The sequence below is a fragment of the Chaetodon auriga genome, chromosome 23, assembly GCF_051107435.1.
Source record: "Chaetodon auriga isolate fChaAug3 chromosome 23, fChaAug3.hap1, whole genome shotgun sequence".
Classification (NCBI taxonomy): Eukaryota; Metazoa; Chordata; class Actinopteri; order Chaetodontiformes; family Chaetodontidae; genus Chaetodon; species Chaetodon auriga.
In genome coordinates this window covers 14694294-14720298 of record NC_135096.1, presented here as the reverse complement: position 1 = coordinate 14720298, position 26005 = coordinate 14694294, and the positions used below count along the sequence as shown (strand labels likewise).

The 26005-nt window shown below is 46.0% G+C and overlaps 2 protein-coding genes across 18 annotated transcripts in view; both read left to right on the top strand.

Annotated features, from left to right (window-relative positions):
* Positions 1–18393, top strand: part of LOC143315782 (peripheral plasma membrane protein CASK-like) — a 38671-nt gene extending 20278 nt beyond the window's left edge. The window contains exons 6-28 of one of the 17 annotated variants that reach the window (XM_076723189.1): positions 1003–1105; positions 2110–2285; positions 2940–3062; positions 3509–3592; positions 3832–3931; positions 4926–4943; positions 6570–6691; positions 6894–6971; positions 7179–7259; positions 8716–8904; positions 9081–9159; positions 9490–9575; positions 9845–9913; positions 9985–10068; positions 10385–10420; positions 10971–11009; positions 11847–12043; positions 12238–12353; positions 13901–13981; positions 14245–14325; positions 14656–14858; positions 15211–15294; positions 16485–18393. In XM_076723189.1, the coding sequence (XP_076579304.1) occupies positions 1003–1105; positions 2110–2285; positions 2940–3062; positions 3509–3592; positions 3832–3931; positions 4926–4943; positions 6570–6691; positions 6894–6971; positions 7179–7259; positions 8716–8904; positions 9081–9159; positions 9490–9575; positions 9845–9913; positions 9985–10068; positions 10385–10420; positions 10971–11009; positions 11847–12043; positions 12238–12353; positions 13901–13981; positions 14245–14325; positions 14656–14858; positions 15211–15294; positions 16485–16661 (2406 nt within the window). In that variant the 3' untranslated portion in view covers positions 16662–18393. Of the gene's footprint in view, positions 1–1002; positions 1106–2109; positions 2286–2939; positions 3063–3508; positions 3593–3831; positions 3932–4925; positions 4944–4968; positions 6280–6566; positions 6692–6893; positions 6972–7178; positions 7260–8715; positions 8905–9080; positions 9160–9489; positions 9576–9844; positions 9914–9984; positions 10069–10384; positions 10421–10970; positions 11010–11846; positions 12044–12237; positions 12354–13900; positions 13982–14244; positions 14326–14655; positions 14859–15210; positions 15295–16484 lie in introns of those variants that run through there. The other 16 variants (XM_076723188.1, XM_076723192.1, XM_076723190.1 and 13 more) reach the window with 16 other exon arrangements.
* A 169-nt stretch (positions 18394–18562) lies between these two features.
* On the top strand, positions 18563–26001 carry LOC143315785 (nuclear receptor subfamily 0 group B member 1-like). Its single transcript, XM_076723207.1, has 2 exons — positions 18563–24955; positions 25177–26001. The coding sequence occupies exons 1-2, from the start codon at positions 24331–24333 to the stop codon at positions 25416–25418; spliced, it is 867 nt and encodes a 288-aa protein (XP_076579322.1). The 5' UTR covers positions 18563–24330; the 3' UTR covers positions 25419–26001.
* Positions 26002–26005: the final 4 nt, after the last annotated feature.

Here is a 26005-nt window from a genome sequence, read left to right as displayed (position 1 = left end):
AGCTGACACTAAATAAACTTCAACAGTAATGTCAAGGAAGTCATTTTGTAAGGCCGCTGGAGAACGTTAATCACACTTTTCTCTGTGAATATCCTCCTCTTTTACGAACCACCTGTTGTCATTTAGCAGCGTCTCGTGCCGCCCTGAACAATGGCTTTACTTACCGCGGAGCACTGAAAATATTTTATCACCTGCCTCCGCCTGCAGTATTAATCGCACACAAATAGGGTTAAATGTGAATACGTCTTCTCATCTAAGAGCAAATATATATTTAAACAGAAAAGCGATATCAGGGACATATGTTACCGTATACTTCAGGACAGACAATAGACTTTAGGCTACATATCTGCTGCTTGTCCTCCAACATTTGTCTCGCTTCCTCTCTGTGAGTAATTCTTTAGCGTTTGTTTACATTTCTCTTGCGGCAAGGTTGTGACCTGCTTCGTCTTTGTTAGCGTGGTGGTGGTGGTTTTGTAATATTGACTTTTACAACACTGCCACTAATGCAATTTGCAGAACCAGAACAATTCTAATGTATGTGGTAATGAAAACGCAATTCCTCAGTGTGCTCCAGTGCTCTCTGAAAGCCCTATCTGTGTGATCAGAAAAATGTCATGTATCTCACGCAACGAGCTATTCCATATGTACTTGTTTCCTGTCTCTATCAGCATCATCATAAATTGTGGTTATAGTTCTGCGAGGTGTCATTGTGAAACCAAGGTTCACCAGCAATTGAACATGTAGGATTTTGCACTTTTGCACTGCAAGACCAAAGCAATGCTCACCACAGTTACAGCAGATTGCAAAGAAATTTTTTCCCTGTCTGTAAAAAGGCTAAATCATTGTCATATTTGATGGTAGATGTTGTGCAGTGCCTCATACATTTGAATGAGCAAATGAAATGTAAGGTTTACTAGGACGGCCCCCATTTAAACCTTGAAATGTTTGGACAAGAGATCTTTGTCATTCATTGTTTGACCCGTCTGTGTTCTTCCTCCATAGCCTCACTGCGTGCTGTTGGCCTCAAAGGAGAATTCTGCTCCAGTCAAGCTGGGAGGTTTTGGAGTGGCAATCCAGCTGGGAGAGTCTGGTTTAGTAGCCGGAGGTACGGTCCAGAGGCTTTTTTCCACGCATGCCTTTCCACTATACACGCACAGACACTGAAAGAATGAGACACTCAAAGGATGGAAATGCCATGCAACTTTTGATCATCGATTATGACGTGAATGTAGGATTAGCTTGCTCCTTTGAATGTCCTTGTTACTACAAAACAGATACTTTGGCTGAGTAAGAATTGTTCAGGGAAAACTTGAGACCACGGAGACAAGATGAGCAATATTTTAGACATGAGTTCCAGTAAGTACGTTTGAGTGGGTTTCCTCTAACAGTTTGTTACCACAGTCTACAGATTCTGTGAATCACAAAATGTGCATGCGGAGCGCTTCTGTAGCCGAATGGTGGCAGCGCACACCGCACGCCACAACTGCTGTTGGTTTGATTCTAGCTGGCCAATGTGTTGCACATCATACCACCATCTCTGTCTCCCTGTTTCCTGACTGCCTGTTTATCTGTCACTGTCAAATAGAGGCCCAAATAGAACATTTATGTGTAATTGTAAATGAGATATGGATGGGTGTGGCGTGTTGGCCCCTGGGTGTCCAGGGTCTGCACCGCCTTTCTCCCAGTGGATGGAGGAGATCAAGCAGCACAAACAGAATTAGATGAATTTTCGACCGAAAAAAAAGAAGCTTTCCACAATGATTTCTATTTTTCAAGTATCACATTTGATATTTGCATCCCAAAATGTCATTTAATGAAGACAGATACAAAAAAAAATTCACACACACACCAGTTTCATGACAGCGTAACTTGAGTATCTTTCCACCGTTATCTGGCATTTTGTAGACTAAACTATTGTTGCACAAATCCCAAAACTGTTTAGTTACAGCCGTAGATATACACACAGCTTGTTCATTGTCATATCATTATACCCTTGTAAACACCAGTTATCACTTTAGATTTCTACTGTGCTTCTATTTGTCATGAGTGCTTCATACTCCTAGTAGCTGATCACTCTTAAAATCACCTCTCCTCCGCTGCTCGCCTCAGGTCGAGTCGGTACCCCCCACTTCATGGCCCCAGAGGTCGTCAAGAGGGAGCCATACGGCAAACCTGTGGACGTGTGGGGGTGCGGCGTCATCCTCTTCATCCTCCTGTCCGGCTGCCTACCCTTCTATGGCACCAAGGAGCGCTTGTTTGAGGCCATCATTAAGGGCAAATACAAGGTAGGAGTCGATCTATCAGAGATGGTACTTGTCTGCTAGCGTACACGCCGAATGTGTTGATTGCTGCACATTATTTCAGAAAGACCAGAGCGACGTCTCGTTAATGTATTGTAACCTGTTTAAAGGTAAGAGGCAAGACTGAATGACACCGTTATCGTACAAGAAACACGTCTTTTCTGCTTGTCTTGGTTCCTCTTGCCAAGCTGGCCTAATGAGATACAGCTCTTAGTAATTATAACCTGTTTTGACCTATTGTTCGTTGATGGAAGATCCTGAGATAAAGGCCTGCAACATGTTCTGTTTTCAACTGAGAGTCTGAATTTCCTGCTCGATGCACTAATCTATGGCAGATGCAATCAGGGCAGGCAGGTTGATGGACGACACCATCAAGCTGCTGCTGCTGCTGCTGCTGCTGCTAAAAAGAAGCTGCAGCTAAATTTCCATATTTCATTTAGCAAAATAAAAAATGAGCTCTCCCAGCACTGCAAATGTGTTTTCCAGTGACATCAGAGACAGTGATGTTTTCGAAACGAGGATTTCTAAACATGCAGATTTCAAAAAACGGATCTTGGCTGCCACTGCTCTGCATCTTCTGAAAGCCTCTGTTTGTTCTCTTGTGCGCGTGCACGTGTACGTGCGTGTGCGCTTGTCCAGATGAACCCGCGCCAGTGGGCCCACATCTCGGAGAGCGCCAAGGACCTGGTCAGACGCATGCTGATGCTGGACCCTGCTGAGAGAATCACCGTCTACGAGGCCCTCAACCACCCCTGGCTGAAGGCAAGATCACTCTCTCGCAGTCACTCATACGCACACACGCCAACTTAGTTATTTAATTACCTACACCTATTGCTCATTTTCTTAAATAAAAGTACTTCAGGTTCAGAACTCTCACTGTCGATTTCTCAGACTTAAGCAGGTTATTGTGATAGAGCTTCCATGGTAGTGATCTTTGTAATACTGAAGGCAAAATATTGTATGAGATGTGTACATTTGGCGGTTTAATGTAATGAGCTTCACTAATTTAAAGTCACCTCTTAACCACAGGCCTTACTGATGCTGACTCAAGAACACTTCCTTCTGCTTTGAACCACAGTGCTGCTTTCACATCCGTTTTGTTACTGCCCTGATGTGTGTGTATACAAATGGGAGTCAACACTTAGGTCCTCATTGTTGTGTTCATAGTTTCTGCTTGTGCTCATCTGTGTGTTTTTGTGTGTGTGCAGGAGAGGGACAGGTACGCTTACAAGATCCACCTGCCCGAAACAGTGGAGCAGCTGAGGAAGTTCAACGCCAGGAGGAAGCTGAAGGTCAGCAGATTGATGCTCAAGTCAAAATGCAATTTGTGGAGGAAGTATCACATCCTCTACAGTGTGCAGCTGCTTCTGTCGAGGCAGATGAATTTCTTGTCAAATGTTTTCAAGTATTGTCAACAGGCCTGTCCTCTCAAGGCCTCACATACAGTACAAATCACGCATATACACAACCCAACACGCAGCTCCATTGAGGCTTTCTCTAATAGCTGCATTCTCCCTATTGTGTATCTCAGGGTGCAGTGCTGGCTGCTGTTTCCAGCCACAAGTTTAACTCATACTACGGCGATCCCCCAGAGGAGCTTCATGACTTCTCAGATGACCCCACCTCCTCAGGTAACTCATGCAACAGAGCACTATCCTGGTTTGGTTCTTTCAGATGTCTTTAGAGCAGAGAGATGAAGTCAACAGTGGCCACAGGCAGGATTAATGTAAAACACAGCTAATTGTTACAAAATGCTATCTAAAGGACACTAAAATGGTGTAACGTAGAATCCAACGGTGTTACGGTGCAGTGACGCGGTAGTTCACGTCCAAACCGATGCCCACGGAAAGACGTAGATCTCTGTGTTTCTGGAAAGGTGAAAGGTGAAACCTAGTAATACGTTCACTTTCTTGCCCGGTTACTATTCTTGTGCTTTCTATTTGAGGGTCTTAATGTGCTCTCCAGCTGTCTGTGTAGAACTTCCTCTGTGTGGATGAAGACAGATATTGCTCAACAGCCTCACTTCCCCGTCTCTGCCACCCACTTTCGCTTCCTGCGATAAGCACAGCATCAGCTCGATCAGTCGATAATAAAGATCATACCGACACAAGGCGTTGGCATTATCAACTGTGGAAAATGAGCAGCGTGTAACATTGGGGCCTAATAAGCGGCGTCCCGAGCTCAAGTCCTCACATTGTCTGCTCGGGTTTAAATGTAGCCACCGCAGCCACGTCCATCTTTTCCGCTGAGTCTGGCAGTCTGCTGCAGGCGGGCTTCCTGGTGACTGAAGGTCTACGATGGCAAAAATAAACCAGACACGTCGGCGGTCATCGTCTTGTGCCGTGTAGTAGACGCTTGCAGCATCTTGGCAGATTTTTTACAGGCTTGGCTGCTTTTGCTGATTTTCTGTCTGGATTGCTCCTCTCTCCTCTTACTTCTCCTCTGCCTCCTTTTATTTCCTACCTGCCCTCACGCTTGCTCCTACAGCCGGCTCTCTGACTCTGTTTATGTTTTTGTCCCTCTCACTGTGAGGTGTAAAACATGACCTTATAGCTGCTGTAAACCTCCTCTAATCTCAGCCTCTCTTTCTTTGGTGTTGTTTTTCTTCTGCTGTGCCGTCTGTAGGACTGCTAGCCGCCGAAAGTACGTATCCCCCTCCCCACCTGTAGAATCCCAAACCCATTTGCTTTGATGAGTGTGCTTTTCTTCCAAATGCTTCCTCTTGACCTGTCTACATGATGTTCTGTTTTACATGCATCCTCATTATTGCAGTCACGGGAAGCTCCGCGAACCCGTCACCGAGTCTAATGACCAAACACCAAATATAGCATCGTTAGCTCGTGAGATGAACCAAACCTAAACCAAAGGTCCTGAGTAACGAAGGTTTTTTCTGTCACAGTCAGATGTTTGCTGACACTTTTTTTAGTAGCACACAAAGCATACTGTCTGTCACAGAATTGCTCTGAAGGACTACCACATATGTTGTATTTTTGAAGCTTTTCACGATGAACGTCCACGAAGGAATTAGTTTCAAATGAGCATCCCCACTCGAAGCAGTACGATGCATGTAAACAGACCTCTACCAAAGTTTTCCCAAAGTTGCTCCCAGCTTAAATAGCATGTTTTCTCCTGTGCCATATCTCTTTCATGCCTCACAGTAATAGTGGAATCAAAGTGTTCTTTGTTGTTTTGTCCCCGGCCATTCTCAGCCCAGAATTATACACATTTGAAATTGGGATCATTTTCTCCATATCCATCCTTCATCTGTTCACGTAGGGCTTCTTTCTGTGGGTTTCCTATGAATAGAAGTCTTGTCAGGCAGCGCTGAGCGTTGTCCTGTTCCAAACCCTTTTAATCACGGGAGTGTGCAGGAATCCAAAGTTTCAAGGGTGGAGTAATGCATCGTCTCCAAACGTGAAGGATTTCTGAAATCATATGCAAGAGCCTCGTAGTGTCACCTCAGCTACCACGACTTAATTCTCTGCTCATTGGACGGTCAGCTCGTGGTTTCAGTTGCACGAGATATTTGAGGCTTGCTTCTAAATGATTTCGAAACTAGACTTCCTGTCAGGGAGAGGAGAATGTATAGAGACCACACCACACTCTGTCATGAAACCATGCCACTTTTTTTCCCTTCTATGCAGGCGACACATTTTTTTTTAAGACTTTGAATTTGGTATACGACTGCTCACAGTGAATGTTTCACTTGTGGAAAGGCTGCACTTTTTAATCAGGCAGCCTTTTTTTGGAGACGTAGTATATCAGATTCAAAGTCCTTCTTGTCATTTTCCTATGCATATTTTTGCATATGCTTTTTTTTTTTTTAATCTAGTATCTTTCTATTGAGATTTTTTCTCCTGGGTGTATTCTAACCCATCATGAACACTGTGACGCTCTGAAGTGTCTTTTTTCTGATGTTGTATTGATGCCATGTACCGCTGTTTCTCTGGTTTTGCTGCATGTGTGGGCGATGCAGCAGGTACTTGGGGTTAAATAGTTCTGAGTGTTTGTGTGTGTTTTCTGTGTTCTTGTTTGTGACTTTTGTTGTTTGTCTTCTTTTGGTGTCATTTTTGGCATTTGTCATTTATTTTTTGCCTGTTTGTAGATGTGTAAGAGGTGGCGTGTCTGTGGATCAGCGTGTCACGTTCAGTGTTTGCATTTTGTGCGGTGTGGAATGTCTGCAGGGACTGCTCGGTGTACTCGTGATCGTACGTGTGTGCTGCCGATGCATTATCTTTGTGTGTTTAATACGTGCGCGTGCGTGTCCAGGGGCAGTATCACAGGTTTTGGACAGCCTAGAGGAGATTCACGCATTGACGGACTGCAGCGAGAAAGACATGGACTTCCTCCACAGCGTCTTCCAGGATCAGCACCTCCACACCCTGTTAGATGTGAGTAAACACCAATGTCAGGAATGTCCGCCTCTGTAATTCCCAAAATCCCCAGCAGGTGTCATTCCAAGTCAAAAGTCAGCCACATACAGTATTTGACCTACACGTAGCTTCTTACTGTCCCACACACCATAATGTGGGTTCATCATCCTCAAGGTCGCATGAACGGGGCCTAATTCTCCGCGAATGTGTTTGGTTTCAGCTCTACGACAAAATCAACACCAGGTCGTCCCCTCAGATCAGGAATCCTCCAAGCGATGGAGTGCAGAGAGCCAAAGAGGTGAGGAAGCCGGCGCTCACCTTCACTAAATAAAAGGACAGTTTAAGATGTGAACAGATATTCACAAAGCGGGGTCTCCTCACTGTGGTGTGGAAACCACTAATGTGATATTTAATAATGTGACACTGTTCATTTTTCCAGCGGCTGAGTCCTAAACAATGAGCAGCGTTTACTGAGGTTCTCCTCATCTTTGCTTTCGTCCACCAGGTCCTGGAAACCATCTCATGTTATCCAGAGAACATGGAGGCCAAGGAGCTGAGGAGGATCCTCACACAGCCACACTTCATGGTGGGATATGAGAGAAACACACAGCCACGTACACATGCAGATTCTTTGGTCCAGACATGAGAGTTTAGCAGGTAATGTGTCAGGGGCAGGGTTCTCTTGACAAGCCACACTTAACAGTCCCCGGGACACAAAGCAGCTTAGCACCTGAGGCTGTCCAGCCCTCGGGCTGAGACGGCTGCTTTAGAGCAGTAGTAGAGCTGAGGAGCAAAAGCGCTGAGGGGCTTCAGCCTGTCTTCAGTTATTTTATCAGCAGCTGTCAATAGCACCACGCTTGTCAGACAGTTTTAGTGGGAGAAACAGCCCAGAGCTGCGGAGGATAATTTGGGCCATCATCAACGGACAGGGAGAGCGAGCGGGTGTCAGATTTCACGTCAAGGTATGACATGGTCAGAGTCTGTAACGACCACGGCTGTTTTGAGTGAAGTAGTTATTTTGTGCTCTTTTGATTTCTCATTATTTTCAAAAGGTAGGACGATAGAAGTTAGAATTTGAGGCGTTTCATTGTGCCAACCGGGGCTGTGACAGTTACCGGAGCAGTCACGCCTTAGGTTGGGTTCAATCCAATTAGACCGTCTTGCTCCCTGACCTGACCGGCTGAGTTTGTCATGCTGTGTTGCTGCTCGCATGGGTGTGAAGGGCTTTTGCACAGTAACACAGGGGAAGTAACATGTCAGTTCTTTCATTTTGCACCTTGTACTTCGCAGTGTGTGGCCGCATTGATGAGGCAATGCAGGAGATGTGCTTTGATTTCAGGAGTCATTAGAATGGTATGCGGTGCTGTAGTTGGTATTCAGTGTTGAACATGTCTTAGAATCCATTGTGGATGCCTTTGTTGAACATGTTTTTTGTTCATGTTCTGTTTTTATTGAAGTTATTCTACTAAGTTGTTCACTGTCAGCCTTTAGTGGCAGCTGTTTCAAGTGTTGATGACTGTCAGGCACCATCAGCAAACACATAGCTCTGATGTGCAGATGTGATCTTTTGGCAAATGAAGCAGTAGATGTGTTTGGTAAAACACACTGTGTCAGTGACATGATTAGCAGCCAAAGAGGATTAGGGTAAGCCACACTTTTTCTAACATCAGAGCCACGAGCTTACACCCAGCGACACTGTGTGTACAGCTACACAGGTTTGTGTTGTAAGAGTTTGTTTTATTTATTAGCTGTTCACACAGGAGCAGTGTCTTCTCCAGTTTTTCAAGGGCAATTAGGGACTCCAGTCACAAGTTTGACTCTGTTTTCTGCACATTCGAGCGCCCACCAGCAATTGTTTACTGTGCTTATGGCTGCCAAAAAGCGTTGTCCTGCGGCCACAGCACGGCATTGATCCCGGTAGCATCAAGGGGCTTCATTTCCACTGTTTCCACCGAGAGATAAAACAGGGAGGCAGGGGATGCAGGTACACTGTGCAGCCATACCCACGGCTGAACATTGGTGACCGTTGGCTTCCCCTCCAGGCTCTGCTGCAGACCCACGACGTGGTGGCCCACGAGGTGTACAGCGACGAGGCGCTGAGGGTGACTCCGCCGCCCACTTCGCCGTACCTGAACGGAGACTCCCCAGACAGCGCCAACGGAGACATGGACCTGGAGAACGTCACCAGGGTTCGCCTGGTCCAGTTTCAGAAGAACACGGATGAGCCGATGGTGCGTAAGGAGAAAGATAAATGCATGTATTGCAGAGGGTTGCACTAAATTTCACAGTGCAAGAGGGGAAGGGGGTGAGATGCCAGCCAGACTAAAGTGTAGGTGGAGACAGGGGGTTTAGGAAGACAACTCAGCTGGGGTAACGGAGTCACAGAAGCTGTGTCTGTCTGTTCTAGGGCATCACTCTGAAAATGAACGACCTCAACCACTGCATCGTGGCCCGAATCATGCACGGTGGAATGATTCATCGACAAGGTACGTCTCCATGTCTAACAACTGTCACATGTGCAGACTTAATTGAGCACATGAAGCCCTTTGTGATGCCACTGAAATCAGATTTTCAAGCAGGTGTGGAGATGACAGCGGGATAAGACCGATCATTTGGAATAATTAGCATGTTGCTGTGTGTCATTGGGCTAAGTTACAGTAATTGAAATAAGTATGAAATGTAATGTCCTTACATCAGCTGTGTTCTGTTCCCTGGGAGCCATACAGTCATCGTTTGGGGTTTTGGCGAGTGCTGATGTTGAAACCCCGGAGAGCCTCATTTTTAGCCTCTGTCAGTTCATTGTTTTTCCGTTTCAGGGACTCTGCACGTAGGAGATGAGATCCGAGAGATCAACGGCATCAGCGTGGCCAATCAGACGGTAGAGCAGCTCCAAAAGATGCTGGTAAGTCACACGGATCAGATGTTGTCCTTCACAAACTTTCAACTACAATATGTTTTATCCAACCAGTATTGTGAGCAGGCACTTCTGTATAGCATCCATTATAAAATGTAAGACTTGATTTATGCACCTTAAGTTGACCGTTTATGTTTCTGTCAGCAGCTGTGGTACAGGGCTTTAATATGTTATTTTTTTTAAGATGTTGCTCTTTGTCGTAGGTAGTATCTTCATGAAAAAGTGCTGTAACGTATGTCTTTTCCTTGTCCACACAGAGGGAGATGAGAGGTAGCATCACCTTCAAGATAGTGCCCAGTTACAGGTCCCAGTCCATGTCCGGTGAGGTAGGGAACCCAGAACTCACCACTGTATACATTGGTGTTTACTGTACAGGGAGATCAAACGGGTCATTTAGTCTTGTGTTTTGCAGAAAGAGTCACCCGACTTGTCGCGACAGTCTCCAGCAAACGGTCACGCCAGCGTCACGAGCTCCATCCTGGTACGTTTCTGCCTCTGCTCTTCGTTGTGACACAGTCTCTGACAGACAGACACACAGTAGTGGCAATGCAGTAAAGCTAAAAGAAATGCAGGCAAGAAGACATGAAATTAAATAGTGTGTTTTTATTTTGCATTTTGTTGGGGTAAGCTAGTGTGTCAGGCTGGAGGGTTCATACATTTATACATGTCAGGTGTAAAGGAGAGGTGGAATGAGCGCCACATGTTATTTCTCCCAGTTGGTGACTGTCAAAGTAAAAGCGTAGAATGGCGCACTTCGAATTAATTTTGCTCCGTTTGTCTCTCGTCATCCCAATCAGGACCTGCCGTCGACGATCCAGCCCAAAGGCCGTCTGGTGAGTTGTCATTCTCTCCGGCACAACTGCACTTTGACAGTACGCTCCTCCCTTTGCCTTAGCAACTAGCACTCCGGCACCCTTCCATTCCCATTCCATCCGTTCAGTATCCACCGAGTATTCCTCTCCAGCGTCGGGCCTTAAATGAAGGGTGCTTAGGGGTCTGTCTAACATGGGAAAGGATTCCTGCGCGGTTGTTGAAAGACAGCGATATTTATTTTCATTAAAGTAAAGGCGTAATTTTTAATAATTGTCTGGAACCCTGCCGAGACTCGGTCCCAACGTCCTGTTTAATGCACTCTTTCTTAGTTGATGTAGAGAGTCGTTGTCCATCTCATGGTGTGTTTGTAACTCTGCAAGATGTTGCACGCATACACAGAAACTGTGGGACATGAAATTGGTAAGAATCAGGATCCCATCAATCAATCAATCAATCAGGGCTTTTTCATCAGACCTCCTTAGTTTGTTTGTGCCCCCCCTGAGAGTTTTGTAGTGCATGATATCCGTGTAAGCGTTTGTTTGTGTGTGTGTGATGCTCTCAACCCCATAGATGTCCAGATCTGCTATCAAGGCCAAATTGTCCATCAAGGTAAGATGCGTTAAAGCGGACCCTTGGTAGAAGTAGATCCCAACTTGCCCCCCCCCCCCCCCATGGCAAAGTGCAGTTCTTCATATTTGCGTGGTTTGATCCCACAACAGGTATCAAGGTTCAGTCTTCATAGCTGGTTTGTCCGCGGGCATAAAGGGCTGGGAAAGTGGCTGCGGCCACAGGCAGACATGCGGTCAAGTGCTGAGTTTGAGCCTTTGTGTTGGGCTGTTTATTAGTGTGAATGCGCGTGCTCCTTCTGTCTGGATTTTCTTTGCGCTGTCTTTTTCTTTTTGAATGTCTTTCTAAAATCAGAACAGCTTTTGCAAGTACTTGACATTGTAGCAGCCAGTGTCGTTTCACATGGCCAGCTGTGCTTTTCATTGTAATGCAGTTTTGTAGTGTTTAGTTTCAAGTGTAATGTTATTGTTGTTTTTTAGGTTAATTTAATGTTTTTTTTTTTCAAGTGTAATGTTTTTGTGTTATTTTGGTTAATGTTTTAATAAGCTTAAAGTTATTGGAGTGTGTTTTAAGTTAATGTTGGTTTGTTAAAGGTAAACTTTGTTTTTTGCTGTCTTTTAAAGTTTTTTGTGTATTTTAAGTCAACTTTTTTTTTAAGTTTAAAGTTGTTTTTAGTGTTTTTTAAGTAAATGGTTTTTTTTTCAGTTTGAAGTTGTTAATTAGGTTAACATGAATTATTTTTTAAGGTGTAATGTTTTTTGTAGTGTTTTCGAGGTTAATGTTGTCTTTTTCAAAGTTTAATGTCATTTTCTGGTTCTTTTGTGTGTTTGTCTGCCACTAACAAGTGTTTCTTTTGTTTGACTGTCCTCACCTTTACAGATTTATGTGCGTGCACAGTTTGAGTATGACCCGGCCAAGGATGACCTGATCCCATGCAAGGAGGCTGGCATTCGATTCCGGGTGGGCGATATCATTCAGATCATCTCCAAGGACGACCACAACTGGTGGCAGGGCAAGCTGGAGAACACCAAGAACGGCACCGCAGGGCTCATCCCCTCACCGGAGCTGCAGGAGTGGCAAGTGGAACACTCGCCAATCACAGAAATTGTCCACACACTGTGTGTTGAGCATGGGCCGAGCATTGGCTGAAACCAGAAATTGAGCAAAGGAGGAGCCAGCTGCCTCCCCACAACATGCTGCAGCTCCTCCAGCCCAGCCAATGCAAAGCCCATGCACAGCCCATGCTCATGGGGAAACATCTTCTTTTCAGGCGTGTCGCATGTATAGCCATGGAGAAGACCAAGCAGGAGCAGCAGGCCAGTTGTACCTGGTTTGGCAAGAAGAAGAAACAGTATAAAGACAAGTACCTGGCCAAGCACAATGCAGGTACGCCACAAACAGTGCCGCACCCCCAAACCAACCCTCTGCAAACATGTCATTTCAGAGCTCAGCTGATAACTTTGCTAATACACTGCAACTCGAGACTAGACTAGACTGGAAGACGAGATCATTTCAGTGTCACCTGTGATTAAACTGTCTGTGTGTGATTGTGTGAGATGACGTCTGTGGAATGTCCACTCTGTACGAGTGCTGCATGCCTGTCTCTTTTCCTTCTGACAAACCTCTCCTCCCGCTGTCTCGATGGGCCTCCTTTTTCACTAACGGTGTGCCGCTGACAGCTTTTGATGCTTTTTGCTCTTCTTTTATGCTGTCTTTGGATTAACCCTTCCGCTCCCACCCTTTGTCCATATTTCATGCTGTCTCTTACCCAATGACGTGGCTGCATGTAAGTAAGTAACTCCAGACAGCTGATGTCCAGCTTCTGGCTTTTCTTCCTACTCTCTCTGTGTTCTAAAGCCTTCCTCATGTCTCCTTGCCTTTTCAATGATGCTAGCTCGCTTGCTTTGCTGTGGCATTAAAACTGTCATTCAAATTGACCGCGTGCTGCTTGCCTATGTTTTCCTACCTGTCCCAAGATAGTGCAAATAAGGCCACTTTCAATGCTTTCTCCAGCTATTTCTACTAGCTCACCTTCAAATACTCTAAACCCATCACATTTAACGCACTTCATGAAAGCCTCAAGGACTAAACATTGAAACCGGTGGTCATCTCATTTGCATTGCCATTGCTCCTGTCCCCTCTCATTCTCCATGACAATGGCATTTCATTCTGGACAGAGCTTTCACCCTGCACTATTGTGGACCATGTACACTCACTTTAGGACTGGGAACTAGTATGGTAGCTTACAACGGCCCTGCAGGACATCTGACCTTGAATTTCTAAACACATATTAGAGGCTGAAAACTGCATGGGGGGGTTTAACTCATTCACACCAACAACACTATTACAGCTGGCCTTGGTCACATTAAGCAAACCGGCAACATTAACCTACATACTCAAAGTAACCCACCATAAAATCAGAAACATATAGCAAAAGCTACAGCCTTAAGCTTTACCACTATGTCTGCCTAGCCTCGTGGGAGACTGCAGCCGTGCGCCTTAGGAGTACAGTCAGATCGTATGACAACAGGTACGTAGGCAGGCAGGCAGACAGGCAGGCAGATACAGAGACTGGTTTCTCTTTGGACAGTTTAGCCTCTGAGCATTTCAGTCTTTGATTGCAGTCACCATCTCCAAACATCACTGTGACAAACTCTTTAAAAAGGCTGCAAATAGACAAGATTAACACAGCCTCTACTAAAACTCCTCATCACAACCTTGGTGAAGAAGGGGGATGGATTGCAAGGCCCTTGTATCACGCTGTATTCATGTAGCCACTTCACAATTCTCCTACAGACATTATCTGGACAGAAGCACATATTGCCTTGGAAATAAGGACTTCACCATGTACTGGCCTTAGATTTTACACTTCAATCTAACCGCGTTAGCCCTTTCCGGCCCCCCTAACCGAACCCTTCTCTGCCGTTTTGCAGTGTTCGACCAACTAGATCTGGTGACGTACGAGGAAGTGGTCAAACTGCCGTCGTTCAAGAGGAAAACGCTAGTTTTGCTGGGTAAGTCCGCTCGCTCCTACTGCTCCTCTCGTCTGTGCTGCCCGGGTAGATGTCTGATTTACACTAATCTAATGTGCATCTCCCTTCTGGTTGCCCCGTGTCACTTTGTTGCCACTGTTCTATCAACTCATGCTGTCCCTCTGCCGTGGCTCACAAACGCGAAGACAACATGAAACGTCAGCTGTCGGTGAACACGCGGCTAAGTTTGTGCGACTGCGTCGGCCCACCTGTCTTCTAATTCCATCGTCTCTCCTTTCTTTCAGGTGCGCACGGAGTCGGTCGGAGGCACATCAAGAACACGCTCATTACCAAACATCCTGACCGCTTCGCCTACCCCATTCCTCGTAAGGACTCGCACACCCTCATGTAGCAACTGCACGAGTGTGATGACGCTTAGCTGAGTCACGCTGAAAACATATCTGCATGCCCCAGCTGGACACGTTCACTAGAATGACCTTGCACCCTTCTTATTCAAGGAATTGTTTTTAAACATGTCTATTTAGAATATTGGTCAAAGCGGGGACATTAACTAAACTCAACAGGTCTGATTTGAAGGGTCAGTGGATGCTAAACTGTAGCCACAGTTTGATTTAGAACCCTTTGCCACACAGAGGAAGCCCTTCTACCTCTCAGGTCATTTTTAGCTCTTCCTAACCCTCCGTCTCTCCCCTCAGACACGACTCGGCCTCCTAAGAAGGACGAGGAGAACGGGAAGAACTACTACTTTGTGTCTCATGACCAGATGATGCAGGACATCAGCAACAACGACTACCTGGAGTACGGCAGCCATGAGGACGCCATGTACGGAACCAGGCTGGAGACTATCAGACAGATCCACTCGCAGGGCATGATTTCCATCTTGGATGTTGAACCGCAGGTAACAAATAATTAGATGCCCTAACTCTCTGTTTCCATGAGCCCCCCAGTCGCTTCATGTCAAATCATGATGGAAAGCACACTGCTTTGGATGGAGCCATGTTTCTTCTGCAGTAAAAAGCAGTTCATGTCTAAATACATCACTATCACACCACTATAACGGACCAGCGGCAGTACTATGTGCAGACATATTCGGCCTCCTTAACTACATTTTCAGTTGTTTGGTTTGGATGCTTTCTTTTTATCAAAGTCGGTTCTGGTGTTTTGAAAGCTACTGTAGTTTTCCACACATTTCAAAGGTTGGTTTGAGTTCAAAAGCTACACAATTTCAGTCCAAACATTTCTCTCATCAGGCGCTCAAGATCCTGAGGACGGCCGAGTTTGCTCCCTACGTCGTCTTCATCGCGGCTCCCACCATCACCCCCGGCATGACTGAGGTACTGTCGCTAACAACCTCTCCTCTCGCTCGTGCCGTTGGTTCCGCTTTACGTTGCTTGCACGTACTAACTCTGGTTTACTCTGCGCTGGCGTTTCGGTCTGAATTGAGAGCCAATTCAAACAAACCCTGTGTGAAAACTGCCTCCGTTTCTGTTTGTCTTCCTTTTTGCTTGGCGCAATGTTTCTGTGGCTGCACGTGCCCTGTGTGCTTTAAGCATGTTTCTATTTCCTTTGGCACGCCCATTTTCATTCGCACGCCAGGTTCCAAAGTGGTGCAGGAAGCTGCCTGTAAGTACTGCTGAAATGGTGTGACTTGAGCTTGTGTAGAGAGTGTAGAAAAGCATGTCTGGCCTCTGTTTGTGTAGCTTCAGTAGTAGTGTAGCTTTGTCTGCTGTCGTTCCTCTTGATTTCCTCGAAATCCTCTAATCCCTCTAATAATCCTCTTAATTGTGTGCTCTCTCAGTGGTGCGCCTTCGTTTATGACGCAACCTTGTGCGTCGTCGTCTCCTTTGCCTCAACCCTGCCTGTTGATACCATTTTTTCCTCCTTCCTGTATCCTGGACAATTTGGGGGAAACGTCTAATTGATATTGCTATTTGTTTATATTGCTATTTCCAGCATTGATGGTCTGTTTACTGTTAACCCAAACAAACCACCGTTAAAACATTCAGTTCGTACCAATCTTAATCACACATGCTGCACGTTGATTATGTGTTGCAGCGACTTGCCTGACAGAACAACGTAACTGACTTTTGGTATGAAATCAGATTACTGGAAGACTTGTTGTTCCTCAATAATTGTCAAAATACAACTTTTTAAAGTAGCACTGTATTTTTGACCTTCAACAACTGACAGCTGTCAACTGTTGCCTGACAGTAACTCGGTGTCAGAAGCTAACTCGGTGCTGCTATTTAAACAAAAATAAGGATTCTGCTGGAGCTGGGTTTCAGCCAAATACAAAGTAGTGCTCTTCTCAAGACGTGCTTATTGGCCAACGTCAGGTAGTCCCAGCTGCCAAAATATGAATCAAATTGGTACATTTACCTCTGCCCTTTGCAAAAAGCCACTGATATGTACAAACATGTTGAACTGGAACGCAAAGGCGGCGTTGAATCGCATCGGCTGTGACGAACGTCCCCCGAAACCGCTCGTTAAACTCTTCTCTCTATTTTCTCCGTGGCGCCTTCAGGACGACTCTCTGCAGCGACTCCAGAAGGAATCGGAGATGCTGCAGCGGACCTACGCTCACTACTTTGACCAGACCGTCGTCAACAACGAGATCGACGACACTATCCGACTGCTGGAGGAGGCCGTGGACCTGGTGTCCACCGCTCCTCAGTGGGTCCCCGTCTCCTGGGTCTACTGACATACGCTCGACGGCAACCCGCTCGTCGCCCCGACCCCGTTCATCTCCAATCCGGAGCGGATGCTAAACTTTGGTCAAAATCCCTTGGAATCGCCCGTTTCTGTAGATACTCTGTTGTCGAAAAAGAGGGACGTGAAGACGCTAATGACTGATTGATTGACACTTCGCCCTGCCCCGACCCCCTTTTTTGCAACAGCCTCAAAAGCATATTGTCGTGTACATATATACATATATATATATAAATGATCAAAAAAATAGTGAATATGGTTCTGTCCTTACATAGTTGAAGGGTGGGAAGCGGAGGGGCAGTGTGGTAGATATTTTGTACTTTTCTTTTGTAATAGATGGATGGGTGGTAACATTGGAAAGGCAATAGCGAGCATGACCGTAAAGCAGTCTTATGTGGGTGCCTGTGTGTGTGTGTTGACCTTTAAAGGCGCTCGTGGTACTCTGTGTCCTCCCCTGAAACGCCCCCCCCCCCCCCCATCTCCTCGGCCCGTGACAAACGGGCCAAACTTCGAAGCACATCGGACGCCGCCGGAGCGGTGACGAGCGTCTCCCTCGCCTCCCGATGCAGGTCGGAGTGAAGCAAAAAGCACAGGAAACGTGGCGGTTTCTCTCTCCCCCGCCCGCCCCCAGCCCGCCCCCGGCCCTTTATTTATTTTGCCGGCCCTCGGTGCCTGTCGGTTTGTGAAGGAGCACACTGCATCCCTCTACGCTGTCTTTCTGTGTGTTGCTGTAGCCTGTTGTACCGTGCTTCCCCTCCCAACCTCTGACGGTCTTTGTTTACATCTCAGTTTGCACAAAATGGACAATGAAGAAGAGGTGCGCCGCATCTCGTCACCTCGCGGCTTTCGTCTGGCCTCGCCTGCTCTCTTCTGGCCGTACCCCTCTCCTTCCGTACGTGAAACGCTAATCGGTGGAACGTCGCTCTCGGGGGCACGACCGGCTCTGAAAAAGCACTTAGCGTCCGCCGCCGGACGTGGCTCCTGAACTCGAATTTTAAAAAATAAAAAATGAAATGAAATACACATAGAAAAAAAGACAAAAGGAAAGGAGAAAAATAAACTGCCTCATCAGAGCCTCGGGGAGGAAGTTGCCAACACCTATGCACACCCCTGGTTTCTGCCGGGCAGAGCGCCACGACAACAGTTTTCTTCTTTCCTCGCACTCAAACGGTGAGCCGCGCTTCTTCGAGTCTTCGTGGGAATGTCTGTGGAAGGGGAGGGCCTCGCCGAGGTGGGATCGATCCGATCCCCCGGCCGCCGTTTGGAACTGTTAACTGTTGTCTTGAAAAATATACGGGAGTATTCTTGTTTGGAGGGAGAGAAAATAACTCTAAATTTTGTGTGTAAATGTTTCAATGGTGCGTACGTCATACGAGTGAATTACCAAGAGCCAGTGTATATTAATCCTTAAAAGAAGCTCAGTATGTGACATAACCTCTTCACGCTTTACCAGAAGTGGCACGACGCCGCCCCGCCGACACTGACTCAGTACGCAGGCACATCGGTTGAGGGGTCATTAAAAAAAAATAATCTGAAATAAAAAAAGTCAATATTTTCAACTGTGTGGTGTGGTTGCTGTTGTTTCACTTCAGGTAAAGTGGTTTCATTTCAAGTCCTGTGTAAATTACTAAATGACTAAAGCAGCTCTTCTGTATGAAATGTTGTTCTTTTTTGTTATTTCATTTTTAAAAAAAATATATTTCCTTTTACGTGTTTAAAGTAAACTGCTTGTCCTCCTTCCGTTTCTTTTCTGATGTGTGTGTGTGTGTGTGTGTGTGTGTGTGTGTGTGTGTGTGTGTGTGTGTGTGGTGTCCCAGTCATATGTGGGCAGAAGAATTGTACAGACAGAGTTACTAATCCAACAGAGCTCGCTCACTCACTCACTCACTCACACACACACACACACACACACACACACACACACACACACACACACTGCAGAACTTCTTTTTAAAAGAAAACCAACACATTCTGGTCATTTTCTCGTTGCGTTGAGTGAAGATTTGTCTATTGGATTTCTCAATGATCTGATTTTAATGAGACACTCGCAAAGACGCCGCCATGTAAATCTGCTCCAAATTCAATGCCGTGCCCGCGAGGAAGCCTAATGAAGGTCTATATATCTAAAAAAAAAAAAAAAAATCACATTCCTCTCATAAATAATCCAACATTGCATTGTTTGCTGTAGTCACAAGTGCACTCGGTGCACCGGCCCCCTGCTTTGAAAACTCATTTCTATCCTCATGTAAAAAGATGGCTCTGCTCAGACAGCTGCCAGGCCCTGGTTAAGTAACGCAGGAACACCTAATAAACCAATTGCTTTCTGCGTCTGCATTGATTTGAGGCGGTTTTCAAGGAGAGACGAGCGTCAGGTCATTAAAAGAGGATTGAAAAGCCTCAGTGGAATCTGCTCAGGTTTACAGGTTCGATCCAAGGCTGCGCTGCTAAGATGCCCTTGAGATTGATGTTTACACAATTTATTAACTTGTAGATTAACTTCTATACCATCATTTGTGCAGATTTGCCTCAAATTTGTGCCATCGAAACCACCCTTTGGTAGTTGCGTAAAGATAATGCAGCTCATACGTTACTGTGCTACTCTTCATCATATCGACATAGATTATATGTCCCAGCTGATCTCCACACCAACCGCCATCAGTGTACATCAAAGTCTTTCAATGACAGTAAAAAACTGCAGTGACTACAGCTACGCTTTGATATTTATTTTTTTGGTTGCGCCTCACTGGCCGGTAAGAATTACGTTGAACTGGGGACACAAAGGCTACCAACAAGTTACCCTTTGAAAACACGCACTCTGGTTGGCCTTAAAGTACGATCGTAAAGAACGTCTGACTTCGCACCGAGTCCAGAATAATGAATCTCAAAGCTGCAGACTGAGATCTGCTCATTAAGGACGCGTTGAGTATCTGCCTGCAGCCGAGCGCTTCAATCCAGTGAGTGATGTGCTGGAAGAATCTGTACAATACAAGCTGTGCAGTTTCTGGTTAAAACCACAAACGCTCTGACACCCTACAAACGGCTGGGACTGTGGCGTGGAAAGAAACAGTCAGACAAGCAAAACAACCCTTTAACTGTTGCTTCTACTCGCACAGCATGGAGCCACGTAGATGCTTTGTGGTTTCCTGCTGCCGCCTGAGGACAGCGGAGGTGAAGGGAATTTCATTCTGACACTGAAAGCTTTACAAATGACATGAAATATCTCTTTGCATTGAAACAGCATCCACTTCTCTGGATAATCCACAGACCTCACTGTCAACAGTTTCTATTCAAAGTATTTTTCACCAAAGAAATAACTGCGTGTGTTTTCTGTGGAGTATCCAGAGTGATGGGAACACTGGTTATGGAAAGAGATATTGGCGCTGATAATTTGAAATGCCATCATTAATGCTGAGCGGACATTCAATTGTATTCTGGTGGAGGCAGAAAGTACATCAGACAATATCTCCACACCTACAAATTACATTTATTGGATTTCTCTGCAGCCGAGGTGAACTGACTGATCACCTTTCATTCGAGGACTCAGAGATCAAACGGTTAGATGGTGAGCGATAACGGTAAACCTGAGAAACAGGGCAGCCACAAGCAGCCTGACGACACAGTGGCGAATCAAATAAACTGGGCCATTGAGGTTTGCTGAAGCAGGCCAGCTTCACAACAAACACGACAACACATGCAGATTGACCACATTTGTTCTGCACTGACTGCACACCGGCGATGTCATGCAACATGTGACCATCAGTAAGTGTAGATATGAGTGAAAGTTCAGATGAAGAGGCACGTCACATGTACAGGGGTGAGCAGAGATAGGGGATTTTCTGGCAGCGACACCAGTGAAGTGAGTAGCACAGCCAGCGTCATGGCCAGATGACAAACACTGTGACTGGTCTGGTCTTTTATTCTGTACTATTCCAGGTCTCACAAACTGTGCTTTAATAAACCATCAGCATTTCTCACTGATGGGCCAAAAGCTTGGAAATCTCATCTATCTGATTTTTCATTGACATACAAATAGAAGGTTGACATGTTAAACCAGAAATCCTAAAAGGCTGTTTTTCAAGCATCCTGAAACGCTGACAGTTTGGAGATGAACGTCTTCCCCTGACAGCTGTCTGTCCGTTCGCCTGCTGTCCTCGACAGACAGACAGACGGGCCCGGTGGAATAGCGGCGTGCTAAATGGAGCGGGGAGCTTGCTGCCTCATCTCGGGGCTTCGCCTCGCGGCAGGCTGTTGTTTTCCCTCCACGTGTGTTTGCAGAGATGGCTGTTTGACTCTTGTCTTGTGACTCTGAAGAGCAGATAAGTCACTGCTTGCTCCAGCAGTTATGAATTGCTTGCTCTGAGCTGAGAAAGCACCCTGTGATACGATGAGAGGTCAGTCGCCACTCACGCACCGCTGTCTTGCTTTGATGAACTGGATATTGGATGTCGTTCTGTTCGCTCGGGTATTGTCCGACCGACAGTAACAACGCGTCTCCAAAGACTTCAGCTTAACAAGAGGAAATGGAGTAAACAAGCAGTCGGTTATTTATCATTTCACAACACATTTCTGGGGACAAAGTCTGAGAAAAGTGAATTGTGTCAAACATACAGATGAGTTGAAACACAGCATACTGTGTGGACATACATGATTCCAGTGGCGTGCTGAAGAGTACGTACCACTGGTCCAAATTGGCATGCTCACTACTCACAGCTTGAAAAGGCTTTTTGGAGCCAGCCAAGTGTCTTTCAGTTCTAATTTGGGGGATTTTCTTCTTCTTCCTTCCTTCTGCTTCTTCTGTGGGACTCTTGGGCCTGTGCGTGCACAGCTCCTTTGAGGTCCATCCACAGATGTTCATTCATGTTTAAGTTGGGGACCATGAGGGCTCCAGCAAAACCTTCAGCTTGTGCCTGTTGAGGTGGGCCGTTATGGATTCTGAAGGGTGTCTAGGATCATTGTCCTGTTGTACAAACCGCCCTCTTTTCAACTTCGGCTTCTTTACAGGCGCTGTGATGTTTGCTTCCCATATTATTTGGTGCAGCTTAATCGAATCTGTTCAAAATGCTGTGTTCTTGATGTACCAGACCTCAGCCTGACCTCCGTCATTCCTCTTAAATGCTGTTCTTTAATTACATTACAGAGGAAACGGCTGCCTGAAAACGCTTTGCTGTCTTCTTAGAGCCTTCTCCTGCTTTGTGGTGTTCAATTCTCACAATGTTCTCTCAGTCGTCGCTGTTGTTTCATGGGACATTAATGGCCACAGAGATTCAAATATGTCCTTTTCACCTCGTGGTAATGTCTCAGGAGTTTGTTCGGAAGGGACGGCCAATTGTGTACATCCTCATATCTGGGCTGTCTGAGGCAGCAGATCTGTAGCAACAGTGGTGTTGTTAAATCGCAAGTGTCTCAGAACGGACTGCGTCATAGGTTTCTCTCAGTTTGAGAGAAGTCAACACAAGGTCCCGCTCTCACAAAGTGGATATAAAGACAAAACTGTAACAAAAGGTGTTATCTCTGTTTTGACTCAAGGCTTTTCTCGGCATTGGAGCTCGTTTAAGTGCGGTTGAAAAGGTGCGAAAGGCCCTGATGATGAATTAAACTCTTCATGAACAACCCTGAGAAATACAGTAAAGGATCATTAGCAAAAAGTTTGATGAAAAGCGTCTCTGTCCTTCAGAATTCTACATAAAATTTATCCCTTTTATGTCCCGCAATGATTTTTGTATAATCGTCAGGATTTGTTCAGGCTTGAATTCAGACGCGTGGTTTCTGCCGCGCTTTGTTACTATAGAAACAGTTTCCTGTACAAGGAGAAATGTCTGGCCTTGTCAGGTCATTACACACTGAGGGCAGCTTTCCTTTTGTGCTCGTGTCACCCAGCTGCTTTAAACCCAGTGGCTGAGGAAATGGATTTAAACTGTAATGGCTGCATGATTAGATCCAGTGTGGGAAAATATTTACTGTCCCTCACAATGTGACAAGAAGTAAACATGTCTGTTCCACACCACCTGACAATAAGACATTTTTCCTTCCCTTGAGTTCACCTTGAAATGCTTTTCATGACCGACAAGGCCATTATTAGAATGATTAGAATATTGGAATTTCACAGAAGGAATTAGTAGATTCTAGAGGTTCGAGCTGAATTTGCTGCTGCTGGCTGAACCAGACACACAAACCATAGGTTTACTTAATTTACTTTACTTACCTGATGATTTATTCAAAGGGTTTGACCAGCCCAAAATGTCAAGATGGCCAGAGATGAGGGGATTTCACTTCAGCTGAAGCAAAACGGAAACTCACAAGAAAACAGTAATAGAGTCCACTGGGTCATTCAGATACCACAAAGATTCCCTTTCTTCAGCGTTTTCCGTTCAAGTCCACGGGACAGCACATGTAGTTAAATTCAGTACTTCATTTTTACTGTCACCATCAACAACTATTACAACTGTTGTGTCATATAACAAAAAAACAATCGCATTGAGACAATGGCAGTGATCCAAGCTGTTGACGTAATTGCCTCGTACCCTTATGGCCAGCAACACAGAGTGTGGCTGAAAGCGAAAACAACATTGCTATCGGCTACACGGTGGAGGAATTGGTTCCACAAAAGGGAACAGCTGAGAAAGTGGTTTGGTTAAAAAAAGTCAGATGTGGTATGCAATGTGTGAGAAGTGCAACAAGACTAGAACAACAAAAGGGGGGCCGAGACGAGACAAAACCAAACTCATTTCACCGCTTGAAGGACTGAGTACGAGGGGAGCTCGCCGGCTACTGTGAGCTCTAAACCAAGCAGACAAACTGCACCGGTCCAGCACAGCATCGCAGAACATTTGGCAAGTTCTACTTAGATGTTGTCATATCAATAAGAACACCATGATCACAGAAATACCCTGAAGTATCAGGACATTACTTCAGGGCCATATTGCCCACCTCCACTTGTAACCCCAGATGGCAACAGTTACTCCAACTGCGAGAACTGATCACATATAATCCACGTGTGGGTCTAACAGGCAACAGGCAACGAGAGACGGGACAATAAGGTGTGTTGTGTGCTGGCTGTTACGGGTCTGTTGCAGTCACTGCAAACAAACACGAGGTGTTCCTGTGCAAAACACACACGTGATTGATGTTTCGGGCATATACTCAATGAGGCAAGGGCCCCCAGATAAGTCTTGCTCAGGGCCCCTCGGTGTCTTGGGTCAGCCCTGATTTGCCTTATTAGCCTACAGTAAGCCGATCTGGAGGTTGCATCAAGCCAGGTGCAGATAGCCAGAGTCAGACTGGATGTTGGCTGATTTAGCTTTCAAAATTAAGGCTTCATATCTGCTGCATATCAAAGTACTGGATCACAGAAAGAAGAAGAAAAGGCATGTGAGTTGAAATGACACGTTTGCAGAGATGTACTTTAAGTAAATCTTCGATCAGCTGTTTTCTTCATGGCTAACATTCTCCAGTCATGCTGGGCTTCTTTCCACTATATTTGCCCATATGTATTCATTTTTTTCTGCATATTAAATTGTACAGAATGTGAATCTCCTATTTCAGACTTTCAGACGCACACTTTCACATGATTTGTTTCTAAAGTATGAGCTACTCTCCGACTTACTGCTGCACATTTACTTGCTACAAAGTGGTAATGCTTTTATTATGAAAATACTGGCCGGATGTTTGTTTTTGGTGCCCCAAGTCTTGTCTATAAAAAAGATGATATTCGCCAAAATAATTTTATAATCAATAGGGCGGCTGTGAGCAGCGTCATGTCGTGCTGTAAGTGTGGAGAGCGGGCGGACGCGGCACGGGGGAGCATCCTCTACAGCATCCTGAACAGAGGCGCACAGTGCCCGCAGGGACACCTGGAGACCGCCGCTGCGCAACAGATTTGCACCTGCGCGTCCAAGTCGAAACTGGTGGCGATTCGGGCGCCGCGAGCAGTTTTCAAAGCGGCCTCGCAGGTGCTTGTGAAAACTTTCCGCTTCGTGAAAAATGTACCGTGTTTTCGGGGTTTGCCGGCGGAGGATCAGCTCCGGCTTGTGCGCAACAGCTGGGCGCCGCTGCTGGTTTTGGGAATGGTGCAGGACTCCGTGGACTTCGACACGGTGGAGACCCAGCAGCCCAGTCTGTTACACACGATTTTAACGCACAGCAAAGAGCATCCGGCCGAGATTGAAGACCCGGGGGTTCCCGTCGGTGATGCAGAGGGCATCAGAATGTGTGTGGTCCGGTGTCGAGGACTGAGGATCAGCGTCAAAGAATACGCGTTTCTGAAAGGAGCGATACTATTCACCCCGGGTAAGACACACCACACGACGCCTTTAAAAGTTTCTCATTTGGGCACATAATGTTTGGTTTGTATGACAATCAAACGCGGCTTTACTGGCCCACGCTGCAGTGGATTTTTGTGTCCGCCATCACTTCAGTAACTTTATTCCATGAGTCGTCCGGTGCGTCATTTCTGAGTGTGTTTAACACTGTCATTCTGTCTTCTCTCCCCGTTTGTCCCTGTCCCGCAGAAGTGACGGAGCTGGAGTGTCGGGACTACATCCAGGCGCTCCAGAGAGAGGCTGAGCGCGCGCTTTACGAGCACGTGCGAACGGCGCACCGAGGTAAAGCGGGCCGGGTGGCCAAACTGCGCGCCGTCCTGAACGCGCTGCGGACCATGGACCCGGACACCGTGGCGGGGCTCTTCTTCAGACCCGTGATGGGGACGAGCAGCACAGACGAACACGTGCTCGCGATGTTTCATGAGCGGTAGAATCGTGAAGAACGGAAGACGTTTGGGACTGGCGTTTGAATTTCATGAAATCATGTATTAACACATCTGTCTAGAGTGTTCTTTGAAGGGACTTGCTGTCTGCTTTCACTGCTCCGAGCATCACCGGCACATGATGAATTGTCCTGGATGAAAACTGTTTCACATCGTGACTTTTTACATGTTTTTGTAAGGACACTTGGATAATCAGCTGATTATTAGTTCTCACGCAAATATGAAATATTCTCACAAATTTCTAATGACTGTTGTCTCTGTGCGTCTGTCATTTGCTCTCCTTCGATATCTCTCCCTCTCCACCTGTCTTCTGCCTCCTCCTTTTTCTGTCACTCAGTGTTATTGTCCCATATCTGTGAGGAGGGTGTCTTCCGTTCCTCCTGTTCTCTCCCTGACTGAGAAACTCACCTCAACGATCTATTTATGGGACGAATCATCCATGTGACAGTCATGCATGCCCTTGAAATAAATTCTGAAGCTGTGGGGATTCCATCAGCCATTTAAACAGCATATCAAGGGAAAGGTGGTCGGGCTTTGGGTATATGCATTGTAAAATAAAGAATTGATTGATTGAT